General features: G+C 43.9%; 1 protein-coding gene across 3 annotated transcripts in view; it reads left to right on the top strand.

Annotated features, from left to right (window-relative positions):
• The first annotated feature begins 2795 nt into the window (after positions 1-2795).
• Positions 2796-20978, top strand: part of INPP5A (inositol polyphosphate-5-phosphatase A) — a 1124564-nt gene continuing 1106381 nt past the window's right edge. For 2 of the 3 annotated variants that reach the window (XM_029609984.1, XM_029609981.1), the window contains exon 1: positions 2796-3362. In XM_029609984.1, coding sequence (XP_029465844.1) covers positions 3285-3362 — 78 coding nt within the window. In that variant the 5' untranslated portion in view covers positions 2796-3284. The remainder of the gene's footprint in view (positions 3363-20978) is intronic. The other variant, XM_029609982.1, reaches the window with a different exon arrangement.

Here is a 20978-nt window from a genome sequence, read left to right as displayed (position 1 = left end):
TTTGTATGTATGAGAGAGAGAAATAGCATATGAAAGTGAGAGTTGGTGTATGTGTGGGAGAGAAACAGCATGTAAGAGTCTGGAACCAGTTTGTGTGTGTGAGAGAGAACATAAGTGAGGGTGACAGCCAGGGCCGGTGCAAGGGGAATAGGTGCCCTAGGTGAGCCTTCTCCCTTGCGCCCCCCCCCCCCCCCCCGGTCTCGGCCCTGACTCCTACATCGTTCTCGATCACGCCCACCGACTGTGTGGTTTTCTGGGTCGCAAAATCTCCACCCCTGTTTGCCACCGCTTGCAGCCCCCTATGGTTCGCACCCAGTGGTGTACCAAGGGTCTCTGGTGGGTGCGCGTCCCTGAAGTGCACAAAGGAGTGCAACAGAGGAGCTTGCCCCTTTGTGCACCCCCCTTCGTGTGCACCTGAAGTGCTAGCCTGCTGTTCATCTACCATAATAACCTTTCCTATTAACTAAAACCATTCTAACAATGGAGCACATAAACTTTAATCAAACCTATACTTGGACAGGGCACCTACGGCGAACTAAAAAGGCAAATTCAAAAACAGAATAAAAAAAGTAATACAAAACAAATCTTCCCCATGACCAATAACAAATCTCATACAGGGCTAATGCCCACACTCCCAAACACAGTCTCTCAACTCATCTTATACACACACACATACACACTCTACAGGTACTCAGCCTCTCTCTCACCTCTGGGCCTCCTCTTCACGGGTCGCTACCAGGCCTCTTCCTCTTCTCGGGCGCTGCAACTTGGGATTTGCGGCAGCCCGTGGTGGCTGCTCCTCTTCTGCACGTGCTGATGCTCCTCCTCCTTCCTGCCCGCGTGGCTCCGGCAATGTTTTCTTCCGGGGTCGCACGGGCAGGAAGGCGGAGGAGCACCTGCAGGCTTGAACGCGACCTTTTTCTTTGGGCCGTGGTGACGTGAGCTCCACCACGGCCCTGCCGATCTGCCTGCGTGGCATGTGTCGCTGCTCAGCCGCCAGTGGGATGAGGTCCACCGGCAGCCGCATAAGCCTCCCTGTGCCCGGGGGCATTGGCTCCCTTTGGGATCCACTGCTCGCGGTGCCCCCTAATACTTGGCACCCTAGGCCCAGTTCGCCTAGTGCTTCCACCGGCCCTGGAGACAGGATGCAAGAGTCTGTGGGGTTGATGCAATAAGATGTGCGTTGAAAATGGGTGCTCTTAATGAGTGCTCATTTTCCTAATGCGCATGCAGTCACATCCTTGGACACCTGATACAGTACTTAAATGAGGGGGCTGCATAAAAATGGATGTGCTAGGGAGAATTATGCGTCCCTAGCACTCAAATGCATTGGGTGCCCACAATTGCAATGGGCGCTCAATATGAGCATCTGTTTTTATTCCTCTTCTTCTGGCCGATTTTGCTGAGGTTGATGAAGACACTCATAGCTAAGCACTCCTTGCCATGGGCATCTAAATTGTGTGTCCAGAAGAATTGTATTTATTTTTATTTATTTATTTAGTTCTTTTTTATACCGACATTCATGATACAAATCATATCTAATATACATTTATTTTTCAACACCAGAAACAGCAAATTTAAGTGTCACAACAATACTAAGTAGAAGGCATCACAGAGGACCGTATTTTCTAATTTCTCAGGAGCTCTTGACTCGCAGATTGGCGCTCAGTTTTGCTGGTGTCCGGTTTCCGAATCCGTGGCTGTCAGCGGGCTCGAGAATCGACGCCGGCAAAATTGAGCGTCGGCTGTCAAACTCGCTGACAGCCGCCGCTCCTGTCAAAACAGAGGCGCTAGGGATGCGCTAGTGGCCCTAGCGCCTCTTTTTACTGTGGGCCATTTAAATACTGAATCGCGCGCACAGGAGAGTGGTCTGTGCATGCGCCGGGAGAGTGACTTTTACTGAATCGGCCTGAGTGTAATGAAACCAAAGCTTTTTGCTCACAGCAATGTTCCCCTTAGAGGGAAACATTGCCTGGGTGGCCAAGAAGACCAACTATTATCCTTTTTTCCTTCTCCTATAAAGATCTGAGTTCTCTACAACTCTCTGAAGTCTAGAAAATCTGAGCCTGTCAGTCTGTCAAAAGACGGGTGTTAGGACTTCAGACAGTGAAACGCAATAGAAAGAAAAGCTGAGACGAGGGAAGACTAAAGAGAGAAAAAGAATACTGCTGGGAAGGAGAGCCAGAGGCTATCAGGCACAGAGATTTCGGGGAGAGAGCAAAAATAGAAGGAGCTAGATGGAGGCAGGCTAAAGAGTGAGAGAGACAGCACTAAACGACTAGGAAGAAACTGAAAAATAAGACAGAGGAAAAATAGTCATGAGGCACTGCCGCGAAAACACCAAAAACATGAAAACAAAACTAAAACTTAACAAAAGAGGAACGCCAAAACAAGAATGATGTACAGGAAAGGAAAACATACTTCACGGGACAAAATAAGATTTTCAGTAGTTTGTGGAATAAAGATTTAACAGTTAATGTATTTGCAACTAACTTTATAATTACATTCGCTTCCTCGTGTTCTTTCAAAATAGAAGACACTTTCTCTGTACTGTGCCATTACAAGCCCCGAAAATTCAGAAAACGGGAGCCAAATGTGGTAGGCATTTTTTCCCACGGCTGCAACATGGGAAAAAACTTGCTTAAGCATAGCCGGCCCTCGGTAACCGCGGCGCTGGGGTTTGTTAGTGGAAGCGAGGGGGGAGAGCAGCTAGGGAAGCAGCACGTGACGCGCAGGCTTAGCCTCATGCTCCGCCTTCTACCTCCGGCCTGGGAACGGCGGTTGCAGAACCTGCCGGCTGTGACGTCACGCAGCGTGGATCTCCCTAGTACTGCGACGCTGGCCGCGGGAAGGGAGCGGAGCGCGCGGGAGGGGGGGGGGGGCTGGCTGGCGCGGGGAGCGCGCTCGTGCCGCGGCATCTTGCGGACAACACGCGGGCTCTCTGGGGCTGAGGAAGCCCCTCCTCCCCGGCAGAAGCTGGCGATGCTCTGGGACTCAGCGGCCAGTCCCGGGAACTTTGCTGACGGCCGCGTCATGGCTGCAGCGCGGCGGCTGTAAGAGCGGGTGTTCCTCGCCAGGAGCTGTGGCCGGGCTTGGCACGGATGAGCGCCGCTGACGCTCGGCACCTGCTTTGGAGAGCTCGGGGCGGTCGTTGAGCGCGGGGGTAGCTGGAGTAGGCAGGCTGCCTCCCGCCTTACCTTCGTCCCTGGCGGACGCTTCGCCTCCGGCCCCGCTTCCTTCCTTTCTTTCTCCGGCCGACGCGTCCTTCGGGGCTGTGGGAAGCGATGGCGGTGAAAGCGGCGGCGGCTCCGGGGACCGCGATCCTGCTGGTGACCGCCAACGTCGGGACCCTCTTCGACGATGTGAGTAGTAAAACGCGCCGCCCCGGCTATAACGTATGCGTGTGCATACCAGCAGGCAGAGCCCCAGAAAGGGTAGAGAGCTCCCCTCTAGCGCGCCGATGGCCGTGATCACTCAGGCAGGGGAGAGATCGTTGGCTGGGACGGAGCCTGGCTTTGCTGTTGCTGCGGGGGAGGGGGGAAGGGGACGCGGCTGGCCGAGCGATGGAGGGGGGGCTGGCTCGGGCTCTATGACTGCACCGGGGCGCTCCTTCCCAGCACTTTGCCGCACGCTTTGGTAAAGGCAGCGGCTGCCGGCGGGGGGGTGCAGGATTCCCCCCCCCCAGTGGTCTGGGGAGCTTCGCACCCAGGAAGAGGCTGGAGCTGCCGCTCCGTTGCTGCGCTGCTCCGGCTGCACTCCGCAGCTTTCTATTGTTCTGCCGGCGCGCGCTCGGACTGTCCTTGCCGGTCCGGGAACTCTCCTCCGGGCGCATCACTGGTCCCGGGCAGCGCGCTCTCCCAAAGAATAGCAGGGTGCAAGCGGCTGACTCCCAGCAGCCGTCTTTGTGTCTCCTTGTTAATGCTTTTGAGTTTTAAGAAACACTTTTATAGAATCTGTTTAACTTCAGTAACGGTGGCGTCACGCTGGTCCCATATGTGCCCCGCATCGGTCATTGCTAGAAAGTTTGCCGGGGGGCTCCCAAAGGTTTCCTGTAGTTGTGTGTTTTTTTTTTTGTTTTTTTTTTTTTAGCAGCGAGTGACTTTCCGGAGTCTAAAGACCCTTTCAAGTTTTGAGTTTTAGCAGGTCCTTTTTTTTTTTTTTTTTTGCGCTTTGAAACTGTTTCAGGTTTCCTCATTCAAACGTGCACAAGTTCAAATCTTTGAAGCTCTGTTCTGTTGGCATTTACCATAATTGCACATTCCTTGTGAGAGCCAAACCGAATGATCATGACTTTAACCGTTAGTTAACTTCCCTTTTTAGCCTTCTGCTGGCTTCTTGGTTTAATTAACAACAGATAGTAGAAGAACGAAAACAATTAAGGTGACATTAATCTTCGAAGAGCAGGTCGGATGTCTGCTGTTAAATGCCTCTTTGTCTCTTGAGAATGACAAACGATTTTAAATAACTAGTTTGTTTGATACTGTTCATTTTAGGTTGGTCTTGGTAGATTTATGAGATAAGTAAATAAGTGCTACAAGGTTTATAATAAATTAATGGGCATTATATATTTACATATATTTACTGAGTGATGACTTCTAGCTCCAAATGACAAACCGTATATATATTAAGAGCGTTTTCAGTAGTCACAAAGTGGGAGAAATAGGCTATGTATCTGGGCTTTTGACTTAAGTGAAGATAAACTATTTTGACATCTGCTTGCCCTCTTGTAGTCCACTTGGCACCTTATAAATTGCTACCACTAAATTTCATTTAATGTAACTGAGTATTTTGGAGAATGTATCCCATGCAGGTCAGTCACTGTCTGTAAGGGAGCAGATTTCACTTATAAATGGGTTTATACAAACTGTATTAATGGTAAAAATGTAAAAAAGTACATTTCATTTAACATAGAAATATGATAGCAGAAAAGGCCATACTTGTCTTATCTGGTCTGCCTGTACAATCCCTGCCATTCCCTTAGAGGTCCCCTGTGCTCCTCTCATGCATTCTTGAATTCAGATATTGGCCTTATTTCCACCACCTCTACTAGGAGGCTGTTCCAAACTTCTAAGACCCTTTAAGTATTTTTTTTATAGAGAGTGTGCTGGATGCATGGAACAAGTATCCCAGTGGAGGTGGTGGGGACAAGGCCAGTATCTGAATTCAAGAATGCATGGGACAAGCACAGGGGATCTCTGAGGGAATGATAAGGGTTGTAGAGCTGAGTAGTTGTGTGATTGGGCAGGCTAGATAGCCCATAACGATCTTTTTCTGCTATCGTGTTTCTATGTTAAACGGAATATACTTATATATTAACATAACATAGTATTGACAACAGATAAAGACCAAATGGTCCACATCCTGTCTGTCCTGCTGGTTGCTTATGGTAGTAACTGCTGCTCCTAACAGGTTACTTCCATGCAGAAATGTTACACATCCCTTTCTTCATTTTCAGTCTCAAGCCTTTACGGATCCACAGTGTTTGTATCATGCCCTTTTGAATTCGTTTACTGTTCTTATCTTCATCACCTTTTCTAAGAAGGGCATTCCAGGTATCCATCTCATTCTCCTGAGATTGGTTCTGAGTTGTCCGCCCATCAGAGTTTATGGTGACTGGCCCTAGTTCTACTCTACTGTTTCATTTCCGACAGATACGGTTTGAAGTTTGTGCATCATTAACACCTGTCAGGTAGCCGAAGTGTCTGTGTTTATATCTCCCCTGCACCATCTCTCCTCCAGGGTGTACATTTTTTGCATGTTTTTTACCATAAATAAGTTTGTATAAATCCATTTATTGTAAGTGAAATCTGCTCCCTTACAGACATTCTGATTGGTGTGCATGGGATACATTCCCCAAAATACTCAGTTAAATAAATGGAGTTACATTCATTTGTCATGAATATCAACTAGCTCAAAATAAATATTTTTAGACTAGCTTATAGCAGAAGTGTAACTGGAGTCATTTCTAAATGGGGTGGGGGGGGGGGGGGGTGATGTTTGGGCAATCAAACATGGAAAAGACAGGTGTGACTCCTTCTTACATGTGGCTTCATTCGGGGCTGGCTCCAGGGCAAATGGCACTCTGGGTGAAAACTTTCAATTGCCCCCGTCCTCTCCACCCAACGAGGCTTGGGTTTAGGCAGCGGTAACGTTGGCAATTGCCTGGGGTGTATTATTTCGCAGGCATTAAATACCCAGGCCAAAAAGTATTGCAGCTGGGTTCGGCAAAGCCTGGTCCGACAATCCATTTCAAAGTGACGCGTGTATGTCAGTCTGGTACCCTCATTCCATCCCTGCCTATGGAACAAAACTCTTCAATCCAGCCCTGATTCCCACCCTTGATGTATTTTTATACTGGAGCACCTGGAGCGTGTTTTCTTGCACGGTCTCCCTTTCTCCCCACCACCCCTCTCGCCTGACATTTTCTCCTTTCCCTCCTACAGACATTCTTTCTTCTTCCTCCTTCCTTCCCTTCCAGCATTCTATTGGGGAGGGGGAGGCAGTGGTTTTGTGGGCTTTCTGCAATCTCCAGGCCCTTCCTTCCTATCTCTGCCCAGTTGGCGGCAGCTACTCCTGCCCGTGAGTGCAACTCATCTTTGTTTCCATCTCTTTACTGGTCGCTACGTCTCCTGCCCCCCCCCCCCCCCCCCCCCCCCCCGTGGCCCTATTCCTCCCTTGCAGCCGGTGCTCCTCAGGGGTGGGGCTGCTGGGCTGGCCGCTACATTTCCTGCCCTGGCGCTTCCATTCCTGGCTGGTGGTCAGAATTGCTCGTAGCTCGGGGTCTGCTGCCCTGACCACTACTCCTCCTGCCTGGATGCAGCGGGTGCTTCTCCTGTCCTGACTCGGGGGTTCTGCAGCACTATGGCTGCAAATTCTTTTTGCCCTGGTACTCTGTCCACTTGCGATTGGTGCTTTTCCTGTGTCTTCTCTCCAGGTCTGCCCCTTTTAAAAGACACAAGGGCACGTAGGCCATCGGTGATTCCGGTGCTGCACCTGTAATGGGGTGGGCTCTCTACATCAAGGTTGGCTTGCCAAAGTTGCCTGTCTCACCCCAGGTGTACATCCAGCCAGCACACCCGCTGCCCAGTCTTACCAGCTCAACAGGCAATGCTGGCAGCACCTAGGGCGCCCCTTGTTTCACCGCCATCTGGGCAAATGCCCCGCATGTCCTAATCAAAGGCCAGCATTGGCCACAGTGCCAGGTCTTGTTTTGTTTGGGTGTGTTTTATGTTTTCCCTCTTATTTGAACAAACTTTTTCTTCCTGATATTTTTTTGTGTGCAAGTTTGCGGAGAAAAAGGATTTTGGTGTTAAATAAAAACCGTATTGAGATATGTTTACGGTTCATTTTATGCTGGGTTCTTTATCAAATCTGTAATCTATATTAAAAAAAAAAAATTACAGTACCAAATGATGCCCCTTAGCAAGTACAATGGACTTACCCGCTTGTGTCCTGCTTTGGATGCAAGTCCTTTTGCATTGGTTCAGGTCTGGCAACCCCCTTTCCAGGCATTAATTGTAGGCCTCATTTTAGGAAGTGGCAGTTTAACGTTAAAGCAAAGGGTTTTTTTTTAATTTGTGGCAAAATGAACCTTTACATAAGAACATAAGAAATTTCCATGCTGGGTCAGACCAAGGGTCCATCAAGCCCAGCATTCTGTTTCCAACAGAGGCCAAAAACCAGGCCACAAGAACCTGGCAATTACCCAAACTCTAAGAAGGAAAGCTCTTTCTATAGTAAGACTTGCTCATATTTCTTCTCCAGTATCCCTAGTTTAGAAAAAATGTGGTTATAGGGGGAAGTTAACTAAGACCCAAGAAAATGACTATTGCAGTGTCAGCCTCCCTCTCCCTGGCCTCTTTGCCGGGCTCTGGAGCACCTACTGTTTGTCTCTTCAAATGTAGAACTGCTTTGCATAATCCAATTTTTGTTGGCTCTACCAAACTGCTATAAATATTTAATTTTTGTACACCACACTTAAAAAAAAATTTATATAAATATATTGAACAGTTGTTTATCCTGTTAAGATTAGTACTCATTTTGTTTACCTGGGAAATATGAAACACTGACTCATCGATGCCAGAAATTTGAACTTAGCAGATGTTGTGTTGGTGATACCTTTGGGCATATGAGCTGTTTTTTTGTTTTGATAAATTATAGCACACAATAATATTAAACAATGACTGATGAGTAACGTGCATCTACAAGCTGGATTTGCACTTACCTATCTGTAGAAGGGAAAAAATGTTGAGATTACTACTACGATTTGGGAGTACATGTACAAAAGTAAAAACTGTGAGACAAAAAGATGTTTCACACACCAACCAGCACAAGTTGGGGCACACAGATATCACTTTGAATACAGATTCTGTATGTATCCTAAATGCACATCTACTTAAATATAGTGCAGTGTTCACAGGGTGATCAATTTTTTTAAAACTATTTATTTATAATAAACAGAGAAAAATAAAACTGAAAAATAACCATTTGAGGCACTTTTACAATGCAGAGTCCAAATGAGAGCAAAAACAATATACAGAAAATCAGTAAAAAAAAAACAAAAAACGTAGAGTATAGTAGTAGAAAGAATAGCAAATCAAAACAGAAAACGTACCAAAGGATTTAATAAAGGCTAACAGTCTATGGTGCACCTGCGCCAACTCCAGTAGGGGTCGCAAATTTGATCATAATCCTCTGATCTGGCTTTGAGCATATATGTAATTTTTTTCCATAGAGGTAGTCTTAGACACAATATAACATTCGTGATCCAGAGAAGGAGCTAACTTCCAAAAAATGGAATGGTTATCCGAGCTGCAAGCAAAAAATGAGACGGGCGTTTTATTAAAATTATTAAATTATTAAAATTTAAAATGCTGAATTACACCAAATGAAAAATTTCTTTTGTTCTTCTGTATTTATCTACCTTATAAATGGGCTCTGACCGACGGCCCGCAAATGCGCAGTAGAGAGCAGCTCTACCGCGCATGTGCAGGTGAGCACGTCGGTCAGAGTTGTGCGTGCCCGAAAAAAAAAATGGCGGTGGGGCCGAAGGAGCGGCAGCGGCGAAGCAGGAGCGGGAGGAGAAGCAGCGGCGCCACGCGTGCGGGAGTGACCCCCCCCCCCCCCCCCCCCCCGCTGGAGATCTGCTGGCAGGAGCGGGAGGAGAAGCGGCGGTGCCGCGCGGGAGGGACACCCCCCTGAGATCTGCCGGTTGTGGATGATGTTAAAGGGGAGTGACTGAGGAGAGGGAGGGGAAGGTGAGAGAGAGAGAGGGGGGAGGGAGGTGAGAGAGAGGGGAGAGAGGAGAGGGGGGTGAGGGGTGGGGGAGGGAGAGAGGGGAAGGGGAGAGAAGTGAGAGTGAAGGAGGAGGGAGAATGAGGGGGTGGGGTGGGTGGGAGGGAAGGGGAAGGTGAGAGTGAAGGAGGAGGGAGAATGAGGGAAGGAAACGGACCGAGCCCGTTGTTACGGGCTTAACGGCTAGTTTACAATATTTTAGTAGCTGTAAATGCACACTCTTGCCTACACAGTCTTGGATGAGGGGTGAGTGGGAATGACCATCTTTGCTGAAGAAAGTTTACAAAAGATATATCCCTCTGCTCTCCCCTATAAAAGTTATGTGCCAGCCTTGTTTAATATAAAGCATTACAAACTGTCACTGAATTAGCAGACCCTGAAGACAGTGCAAAGCCAGAGTCATATAAATATGTACCTGCAGCTTCTGACATGCCTAACTTCAGTTCATTATTCTCACAGTCTGCCAGCTCATGCCTCACATTACCTGGCAGCTATTATCAAAAGGGGCTTCCCTACAAAAGAAAACTAAAATAGTTAAAGCTCTATGTCTGTGCCAAGGCAAAAAAAAAAAAATCATGGTATTTATTAAATTTATATACCACTTATCAACATTGCTAAGTGGTTCACAGTAAATACATACACAATAACTTTTCAATAAATATATCAAGATAAATACAATAAAATAATAGACAAACAAATAAAATACAGAGAGAAACAGAACATGAGCTAGCCCAACCTGTTGATAGTTGTGAATGAAGCCCTTTATTTTCTTGTGGTAAAGCTGCCTATTCCTCTTGGCAGAAAGCCTCCAGATCCTGTAAATTCTTTGGTTATTCAGCATGAACTTCATGTTTGAATTCTCCCCAAAGGGGCTCGGCTTTTTTTTTTTCCCTCCCCAGTAAGAATCAGAAATATTTAATTTTGTCTTTCTTGAAGCTCTAACATTTTAAGTGTATGTTGTTATCCAGTGTCTTATGTTTTTTTTCATAATAGCTTTGATTTTTTTTTTTTAACACTGACTTTAAAAAAAAAAATTGCAACATGGATTTTGGAGGACTTGGCCTTGAAATGTGAGGTACCTATTCCTAGTAGGGTGTCTTATTATATGTGGATTCAGAGTAACTGAGAAATCTTAACATCTTAGCGGCTTTCATAATGTTTGGCAACAGGTCTGTTTTTTATGGTGTGCTGTTACCAGCTTAGTACTGCATATTTGTCCTAACCCTATAGATTTTACTTTCCATATTATGTGTTGCCATCCCATTTAGATTACATGGGATTTCAAAGTGGATCTTCCCATGTCAAAATAATAAACATTTAAGAGCCCATGACACAGCACAGCTCTTCAGGAAGCAAGAAAAAATGAACCTGCAGTTCATTCTAATAAAGAAAAATATTTGATACTTTTTCCTTAAGATTGAATTAAAAACCCCAATTATACAAAGATGTCAAACGATTTCTGGTAGGGAGCCCTTCCATTCCCTCACAGGGAGCAACAGAGGGTGTGACGATAGCGATCTGGAGCATCCTCTAGAAAGAATTTTAGAGGAGCTTGCTGTTCTGATACTTTTGGATACCAACAGCATAGGAAGGTGCAGGAGGAATGTTCTGGAGGCCAGATTTAGGCTTTTAGGCATGCAGTTGACATCTAGAACCTGCAGTGTTGCATTCTCTGACCTGTTTGCAATTTGATGCGCCAGACCCCAAAGGCAGGCTGAGCTGAAGAGTTTCAATGCGTGGGTGAGAGGATGGTGCAGGAAAGGCGCTCCCCTTTAACCTGGCTGCGCTCCCCTTTAACCTGGCTGCTGTTTGCAATTTGATGCGCCAGACCCCAAAGGCAGGCTGAGCTGAAGAGTTTCAATGCGTGGGTGAGAGGATGGTGCAGGAAAGGCGCTCCCCTTTAACCTGGCTGCGCTCCCCTTTAACCTGGCTGCTGTGTTAACATTTTAAAAAGGAGAGCAGCTTTTAAAATAGTCCATGGAGGAAAGCAGACAGTCACTCAGAGGGACATAGTTTGGAGGAAGGTGCCTTCCAAGGATACTTGCAAAACAAGGAATCTGGATTTATCCCAGTAGAGAGGTTGTGATTAAAGCTGAAGTAGCCTGGATGGATGAAGATAAAAAAAATATCTAAAAGATTAGTGAGTGGGAAACTGACAGAATGAGTGGGCAGCTCATCGGAAGGCAGTTATGTCCTGGTATTGTCTTATTTTTAAATATGCTATAACCCACCTTGAGGTTATACTTGCTAAAAAGTGGAATATCAAATGTCAATAAATGCCACACGTTCAGGTAGTCTTATACAGAACATTTTAAAGATTTTTTTTTTTTTTTATTTTCTTACTTTTTATAGATCTATTTGAATTCATAAGCTGCTTATAAGCAGAAGGTTTTTTTTTCTAACTCATATTCTCATTCTGTCACAGTCTCCATTTTTAAAGTTTTATATGTACTGCAGAAGTTTTACTTAATGCCCTCCCTCAAGTGATTATGATGAATCTGATTGCATTATGATCTCACTGTTGCTCAGAGGCCCTGCCACAGTAACTCCTTGCGCCAGGTCATGTATTCCATCAAGGTCTAGATCCTAAAGTAACTGCCCCTCTCATTACTTCTAGGGCCAATTATGGCATCTAAAATCTTAACCTCTCTAGCATGTCCCAGTGAGACATTTACCCAATCGATATTAGGATTTATTATTTATTTATTTATTTCTTTTGTATACCGACATTCGATCGAGATATCACATCGGTTTCCAGAAAACAGGTTGAATAGAGCCGGAACTGCCCTATTTTACATTGTAACAAGCGAACAGTTGATTAAACAATAAATATAAGGAACATTGTAACATATGAATAAAATTAAAATTAAATATTAGATGTGGGTATATAGAAATGGCATATAGCCTATATACAATATGTACAATATGACTTGGTAATGAGTAGGGTGGGGGACAGGGAAGAGGGAGGTTACGAGAAGGGTGGGGGACAGGGAAAAGGGAGGAAAGAGAAGGGGGGAGGGGTTATGCGTTCATGCAGAGTAGAAATTATGCGGTAAGGCTTTCAAGAGTGTTTATTATAGGATGTTGGGGTTCAGGAGGGAATGCTTTCAAGAACAGCCATGTTTTGAGCTGTTTTTTAAAGACTTGAGGTGAGGGTTCGTTTCTGAGCTGTGGGGGGAGGGAGTTCCAGAGGGTAGGGCCAGCTATTGTAATGGCTCGTTTGCGTGTTGTATTGAGGTGAGCATTTTTAAGAGTTGGGATGGAGAGGAGACCTGAGTTGGTGGATCTGAGATTTCTTTGTGTGAAATATGGTTGGATGTTGTTGTTTAGCCAGACCATTCTGTTGATGATGTTTGAAGTCTCCCATTATTATTGATGTTTGAAGTCTCCCATTATTATTGATGTTTGAAGTCTCCCATTATTATTATGAGACCTGTGCTGTTTAACATATTCATGAATGATCTGGAAAAGGGAATGACACATGAGATGATCAAATCTGCGAATGACACAAAATTATAAAAAATTGTTAAAACAGGATATTGTGAAAAATGTTAATTTCATGATTTGCTTTTTTTCGAATAATGTTTATGCTGTATTTTATGTTGATATGTTTTAGATGTTGTAATCCGCATTGAATATAAGAAATTGAGAAATATAAAATGAACTGCTGCAATACCTTTTGAGACTGGGCATCTGAATGGCAGGTGACATTTAATGTGGGAAAGTGTAAAGTGATACCCACAGAGAGAAATAATCTCAGCTCAGCTACACAGCTAGTGCAGGGTTGTGTATTGGAGTAACCTCGCAGGAAATGGACTTTGAGTCCTTGTGGATGATACATTGAAATCCTCAGCTCAGCATACAGCAGCTGTCAAAAAAGAAAACAGAATGTTAGTAATGATCCAGAATGGAATGGAGAATTTAAACATAAGACACGTTTCCTCTGCATCAATCTATGGTCCAACTGCACTTTGAGTACTAGGTGCAGTTCAGGTTGCCCCATCTCAAAAAAGACATTACTGAAATTAGGCAAGGCGCAGTGGAGAGTGACAAAAATGATGAAGGGGATGGAACAGTTCCCCAATGGTTAAAGACTTCACAGGTTGGGATGCTTCAGCTTGTAAAGGAGAGGGGGCATAATAGAAGTTTATAAAATCATGAGTTGATGATCAGCGAGGGGACACTCCATGAAATTATCAACCAGCAGAATTAAAACAAATTGTAGAAAGTAATTTTTCATCCTCTGCACAATCAGGCTGTGGAATCTATTGCCAGAAGATATGGTCAAGGCATTTAGCATAGGGTTTTTGGACAAGTTCCTGCAAGAACAGGCCATAAGATACTGTTAGGAAGACTGAAGAAAGCTTTTGTTACCGCTGGGAGTGAATAATAAGAAATTTACTTTTTGTGATCTACTGGGTACTTGTGACTGTTGGAAATAGGACACTAGACTCAGTGGATTTTGTCATTTCTTGTACAGTTGTTCTCAGAAGTTTACATACCCCTGGCAGAATTTGCAAGATGTGTAGCATTTTAAGAAAACATGAGTGATTAGACCAAAAACATCTGTTAGTTTTAATCTGAAACATTAAAAATATTATGCATCAAAGAATAATGCAATCATTAAACAATATAATAAAATGGTCCTGTTCAAAAGTCTCCATGCCCTTAAATGCTTGGGCTGATAATATACACAGGTTGACCCACACAGGTTGAGATGGTAATGAAGGGTAGGTATCCACATCTGTGTCTTGTTTGATTGTAATTTAGTGTCTGGGTATAAGTAGTCCATGAGTTTCTTAGCTCTTGAGAAACCCTTTGGCATTTCACACAGGGCAGCACTGACTTTGGTTACTGAAGCATGGGGAAAGCAAAAGAACTGTGAGTCCGCAATCACAAGGAATTCAACTTTATAAATCAGGAAAATAATATAAAAAGATATCCAGAGATTTGAAAATGCCAATCAATAAAAATATTAAAAAAAACCAAAAATATAATAAAAATCAATAATTGACATGACAGTGAGCATGTAATGTTTGTCACACTTCAAAACGAGCTTTTTTTTTTTTTCTCTCTCATTGCAGCCATTTTTAAATCTCTTGCTTCTATCTAATCCAGCCATTGAAGTGAGAACCTTGGCTAGGGCTGTAGACTACCACTGGCTCTAGAGCCTAGCCAGTAAGTGTTGTGTGGTGACTGGGAATTCCCCCCCCCCCCCCCCCTTCTGGAGGCTCCACAGGATCCCCAGTACCTGCCAACCTAAGGGCTTGAGAACTGAACTGGAGTCTCCAGTAGCAGGCCAACCCAGTGTTAAATAGAAGCATACCTTAATGAATAGCTCAAATCAGACATTTTCTGTAGCCCTCATGTGACTAATAAAATGAAGATTGCTGTGTTGATAGTGGTAACCTTTTCATAAAGGTTTAAAAAACCTTTTTTCAAGTTCCTACCTTATGCCTTTGTTAACAATTTTATTATAAATGTTCTCTGTATTTGACTATGGAAATATTTTTTCCTGCTTTTTCTGTTTTATGTAAACCGGTATGATTTGCATTTTAATGTAAGAATGTCGGTATATAAGAATTATAAATAAATACATAAAGGTTAGAGCTCTGTTTGTATAGTATGATATTCTGACACATTGATGGGTCTGTAAGAAATTCATAGCGTTAGTGAGCTGTTGGCTATGCTTTTTATAAAGAACTAATAGAGGTTTATAACCTAAACTAATATTTCTATCGTATGTGCCAGCTAATTGCACTATGCCATAGCTTGTTTTACAGTCTTCCCTGTCTGCTGCTTTCTGATCAGTAGCTGAGCATTCTTCATTAAGAAAAATCCTGCTTTAACGTGCAATGGTAACAGACCTTGCATTGCATGAAGGTTATTTCTTCCTTTATTCTTTAGTTGCCTTTTCTTAATTTTGTAACCTTTTTTAAATATTTTTTTTGACTATTGCCTGCTTACCATTGGCACATAAGCAGTTTGATTTTGAGATGCGGTGAGGAAGTGTTTTGTTTGGTTTCATTTAGTTTTCCATAGTTACAGTGTATCTCTTTGGCTTTAGTAGGCTCTTCTTGACATTTACTAATTGCATTGAGATAGCTGGGCTGTTCAGAGGAAGGAAGGGCCCACGATAAGGCAGAATGTTTTGACAGTACAGAGAAAAAAATTCCTCCAAATATTCTTGCTTTCTTTTTTTTCTTTTTATTGTGTGATGGCTTTTTTTTTTGGTTTGTTTTGTTTTTCATTTTGGATTTACTATTGTTAAATAAATAACATTAATCCAGCTATCTAAAGACTGTTAATTTCATCAGTGGGGAAAATTAATCCTGTTAATTTTCTAAATTCTAGATTTCCAGGTATTACCTGTTGCTTGCCTGGAGGGTGTTAACTATTTTGCCAAGTATTGTTAATTGCTGACAGTCAGCCACTGCATCCTGTGGATACAAGACTGACAGCAGAAACCTTGGCTTCTCCTGAAGCATCCTCCTGCTTTCATTTTCCTTTTCAGTTGTCTTATTGTCAGTAATTTGATATTTAACCTGGCTATGCTTGAAATCCTGTATCTTTTTTTGAAGCTTTAATTTCTTTTTAAAGCTCTGACTTAGCATAGAAGTGACTTGATTTTATTCAGTACTCGACTCGCATGCTGTGCAGTGTGCTCAGCCTAGCGCACAGCTTGATGCATGGCTGTACATGTGTTTTGAAGATGCTAGAATAACTCCCGATGCAATAATGGGATAAGCGCATCCAAACCAGCGCAAAGCTAATGGCGCTCATCACATGTAAATGCCATGAAGATGAGGCTATTATCTAGTACTTCAGTTGCAAAAAATCACCATGTACCTGATGTGCATGTTTTCACCCGCAAAAATTAACGCCAGTCCAGGAGCTGGTGTTAATTATTGAGGCACCTTAAGCCTCAAAACAGCCAAAAATACTGCTTTTCTGTTGTTCCTCTGACTCATAAATTGAGTGTCCATTTTCCTAACCTGTAAAGCCACGTCTCCTGGGCTCCTGATGCCAAGAATGTGCTAGGGACGCACAACTTATCCCTAGCTTGTCCTTTTTAGCGTGGAATCTCATTACCATATTGCATCGGGCACCTAGGAAGGGGCAGATAGGTGCATGTTAGGAAAACAGGCGCTCAATGCGAGCACCAATTTTCTACACTATTTTATTGCATCGGCCCCTTAATATGAGTGCAGCCACCTGTGGAGTGTAAAGGCTGGTTACCAGTTTTGATGTGCGTGATACTTTTCTCCTCTCTTGAAATCTATTATTAAATCAGGAATGCGTAAACTCACTTCCCACCAGTTTTAATAGGGTACCTCTTGGCCACAACAGCTCGGGTTTGTTTGAATTACATTATAATCCGCACAATCATAACCAAACAACCCTCTGGGTGGGTAACAAAATAAGAGCATCAAAAAAGATATATAATAGATAACTCAACAATATAAGTAGAAATTGAAACATTTATTACGCTATACTCAAAGGAATGCTACCATAAGTACTCAATTAACTAAAGTGTATTTTAAAAAGAAATAGAAAAAAATTCAAAGTTTAATCCACGGGAAACACCAATTGAAACAACCAAGACTTTACAAGTTTACAGAACTCTGTCCGTACAGACTCTGGCTTCGACTGAAAGAGTATACCAGATTGATGGAGCGACACAGCTGAAAGATCTACAAGGGGTCACAGAAGGTCATGCTGATCATAGCAAGGAGACTGTTAGAGCTGACTGTGATGAATGCAGTACACGACAAGGAGAGTAACAGAAAAGACAGGCTGTCAGATATGCTGGGCCTAGCTCATGAAATGCTAGTGATGTCAGGCCAGCTGTTTTTAATAGTGACCCGATATATAACTGGTAGCCAATGAAGATACGTGTACATTGGAGTTAAATGATCTCTGTACTTCATATTAGAAATGTGACATTCTAGGTTTGCTTTCATTTTGCAGATGAGATTTCTTTTTAAGTTATGCTAGATGATGTATTTATATAGTAAAACGCATATATTTTGAGGAAGGATGTTATGGTAGCGGGGTAGTGCTCTGCATGTTCTTAGCTAATGTCATATAAATTTGCCTTTCCTTATCTTCCTGCTAGACCAGCCATTATTTATGGGACTTCCCCCCCCCCCCCCCCTCCACAACTGCTAAAGACAGGACACATCTTTTATTCCTTTGTGACGTCACGTCCAGATATAAAGGTGGTAGAGCCTTGGACAGTTGCCATAATTGTGTCTCCAGCAGACTGTGGACTAGTGAACCTAAGTTTCTACTCCATTCCCAGGCCTTGGTGTGGCCTTGCCCTAGTTGACCCTACTGGCTCCTGGGGCAACATTCTTTAGGGACTGCCTTCCCTTGGTAGAAGCCTGCTCTCAGAAAGAGAGAGTATAATTTCTCCCATTTTCTTTCTTTCTTGGTAGAGTGCCCTTCGGGGTCTAGGTGGATTTTCAGAAGGCGTTTGACAAAGTCCGTCATGAGAGGCTTCTACGAAAACTAAAAAGTCATGGGATAGGAGGCGATGTCCTTTCGTGGATTACAAACTGGTTAAAAGACAGGAAACAGAGAGTAGGACTAAATGGTCAATTTTCTCAGTGGAAAAGGGTAAACAGTGGAGTGCCTCAGGGATCTGTACTTGGACCGGTGCTTTTCAATATATATATCAATGATCTGGAAAGGAATACGATGAGTGACGTTATCAAATTTGCAGATGATACAAAATTATTCAGAGTAGTTAAATCACAAGCAGACTGTGATACATTACAGGAGGACCTTGCAAGACTGGAAGATTGGGCATCCAAATGGCAGATGAAATTTAATGTGGACAAGTGCAAGGTGTTGCATATAGGGAAAAATAACCCTAGCTGTAGTTACACGATGTTAGGTTCCATATTAGGAGCTACCACCCAAGAAAGAGATCTAGGCGTCATAGTAGATAATACATTGAAATCGTCAGCTCAGTGTGCTGCAGCAGTCAAAAAAGCAAATAAAATGTTAGGAATTATTAGGAAGGGAATGGTTAATAAAACGGAAAATGTCATAATGCCTCTATATCGCTCCATGGTGAGACCACACCTTGAATACTGTGTACAATTCTGGTCGCCGTATCTCAAAAAAGATATAGTTGCAATGGAGAAAGTACAGAGAAGGGCAACCAAAATGATAAAGGGGATGGAACAGCTCCCCTATGAGGAAAGGCTGAAGAGGTTAGGGCTGTTCAGCTTGGAGAAGAGACGGCTGAGGGGGGATATCATAGAGGTCTTTAAGATCATGAGAGGTCTTGAACGAGTAGATGTGACTCGGTTATTTACACTTTCGAATAATAGAAGGACTAGGGGGCATTCCATGAAGTTAGCAAGTAGCACATTTAAGACTAATCGGAGAAAATTCTTTTTCACTCAACGCACAATAAATCTCTGGAATTTGTTGCCAGAGGATGTGGTTAGTGCAGTTAGTGTAGCTGGGTTCAAAAAAGGTTTGGATAAGTTCTTGGAAGAGAAGTCCATTAACTGCTATTAATCAAGTTTACTTAGGGAATAGTCACTGCTATTAATTGCATCAGTAGCATGGGATCTTCTAGGTGTTTGGGTAATTGCCAGGTTCTTGTGGCCTGGTTTGGCCTCTGTTGGAAACAGGATGCTGGGCTTGATGGACCCTTGGTCTGACCCAGCATGGCAATTTCTTATGTTCTTATGTTCTTATGTTCTTAGGTGCTCAGTTGAAAGGCCCTGGTAGTGGGGGTTCCCTCTTCTCTGTTCAAGAGATATCAGGACCTGGGGTAGGTTGCAGTGTAGTGTCTGGGCTTTTTGCCTCTCACCCCCTTCTTCCTGCCTCCCTCCTTTCTTCTCTCATCTTTTGTCTGTACTGAAAAATAGTCAAAAGAAATGAAATGAACAAAAGAGAAGCCTTACTACATGGAGCCAGGCCTCGGAGCTGGCATTCAGTCTGCTAGAGGGTACATTTGGGAATCCTTCTCTCTTGTGGGTGGAAGGGGTGGTATTACAGTGCAGTCTTAGCTGTGGCAGGCCCAAGGACCCCCTTGATTGTTCTTCAAGGGCCATAGTAGTGCCTTAAGCACCATGGCAGGCCTCAGGAGAGCAGTGGTAGTACATCAAGCAATGTGGCAGGCTTCAGGAGAGCAATGGTGGTGCAGCAAGCAATGCAGCAGGCCTCAGGAAGGCCATGGTAGTGCTTCAAGCAACATGGCAGGCTATATTGATGGGATTCCTCAGGATCCACAGAAGGGATTTCCTTTAAAATAGGGGGCCTTCTCACCACAGTTGGGGCAAAGTGTGTTTGGGGCATTGGTCAAGTAGAGAAGTGATATGGTTGGTAAACAGGCAGAAACAAAACTACCAGGAGACTGCTACTTGCAACACCTCAGTGATCACATATGTGAACAAACAGGGAGGCATCTGCAGCCAGATGCCAGCGGCTGAGGCATCCCCTGCTATACTGATGGACCAATGGAATCTATATTTCCTATCTATATCCCACACCATGGGAGGTGAAGACCTCCAAATAGATTTCCTCAGTAATTTCAGGCTGGGTTCCAGGGAATGGGAGCTCAGCTGAGAGGCCTCTCAGATGGTAGTAAGCTGTTGACGGTAGCAGGTGATGGACTAATGGCAACATATTGAAAGCCAAGGCAGACATATTCTTCAGCTGGTGAAGGAACTAGACTCTGGTTCTGTGATGACCCTAGCCAAAGATATCCTATTGTGTATATTTCCTTTGTGGCCATGGATAGGAAGAATGCTCAAGAGAATAGAAGATCTTTTTATCCGTGCTAATCTTGTTGGAACTGGACTAGCCAAGGAGACTGTGGTAGGTGGTCTTGTGAAGACTCCTGAAGGAGAACCCGGTACATTTTCCCAGGGGGCTTGGTCTATTATGGCAATGTCCTACCTCCATTTGTCTTATGCTCTGATCCTCAAAAAGGGTCGGAGAGGCTATTTTCCCATAGTCATTTTGACCATGCTCAATTATCTGTCACCTATCAGAAAACTATAGAACTCATAAGATCTACCACTGGAAGGCAGATATTGCATACACTCTTGGTTTCATCCAGGGAGGCCTGGGTAAAGGCTTATCCCTTAGTGCCCTAAAGGTACAAATAGTTATATTCTGCTAATGAAGGACTTGCAGGTAGCTGCATATCCAGATGCTGCCCATTTCCTTAGTAGAGTGAAGTGCATTAGACCTCCTTTCAGCACAGTAGTCCCATATGGGGACCTTAAGCTGGTTCAGAGGGCCCTTATAGGGACCCTTCCCATTGAACCATTAACACATGCATCTCTAGAAGATCATTTTGTTTATCTTTCTGGTGACTGTCAGTTTGGCTGAACTTATCTGGGAGATACAAACTTGACCCTCTCTAAAGATTCAACTTTCTTCTGTCTGGCCCTTTCCTTTTTGTTTTTTTTTTTCCAACGTAAGATCCCAGTTTCACCTGAATCAGGCAGTGGGCCTTCCAGCCTTTAAGGATGCTAAGGCACAGAATAATAGCACTAAACTCCATCTACTGGATGTCCAGTGTATGCTGTGAAGATACTTAATGTCCTCAAACTCCTTCCAGAATACAGATAGGCTGGCCATTCTACATAGGGGTCCACAGAAGGAAGAAATGGCTTCCAAGCTGCAATACCCAGAAGTATTAAAGAAGT

The sequence above is a fragment of the Rhinatrema bivittatum genome, chromosome 7 (genome assembly GCF_901001135.1).
Source record: "Rhinatrema bivittatum chromosome 7, aRhiBiv1.1, whole genome shotgun sequence".
Lineage (NCBI taxonomy): Eukaryota > Metazoa > Chordata > Amphibia > Gymnophiona > Rhinatrematidae > Rhinatrema > Rhinatrema bivittatum.
The sequence above is the reverse complement of the archived record's forward strand: the minus strand, read 5'-3'. Positions and strand labels throughout refer to the sequence as shown.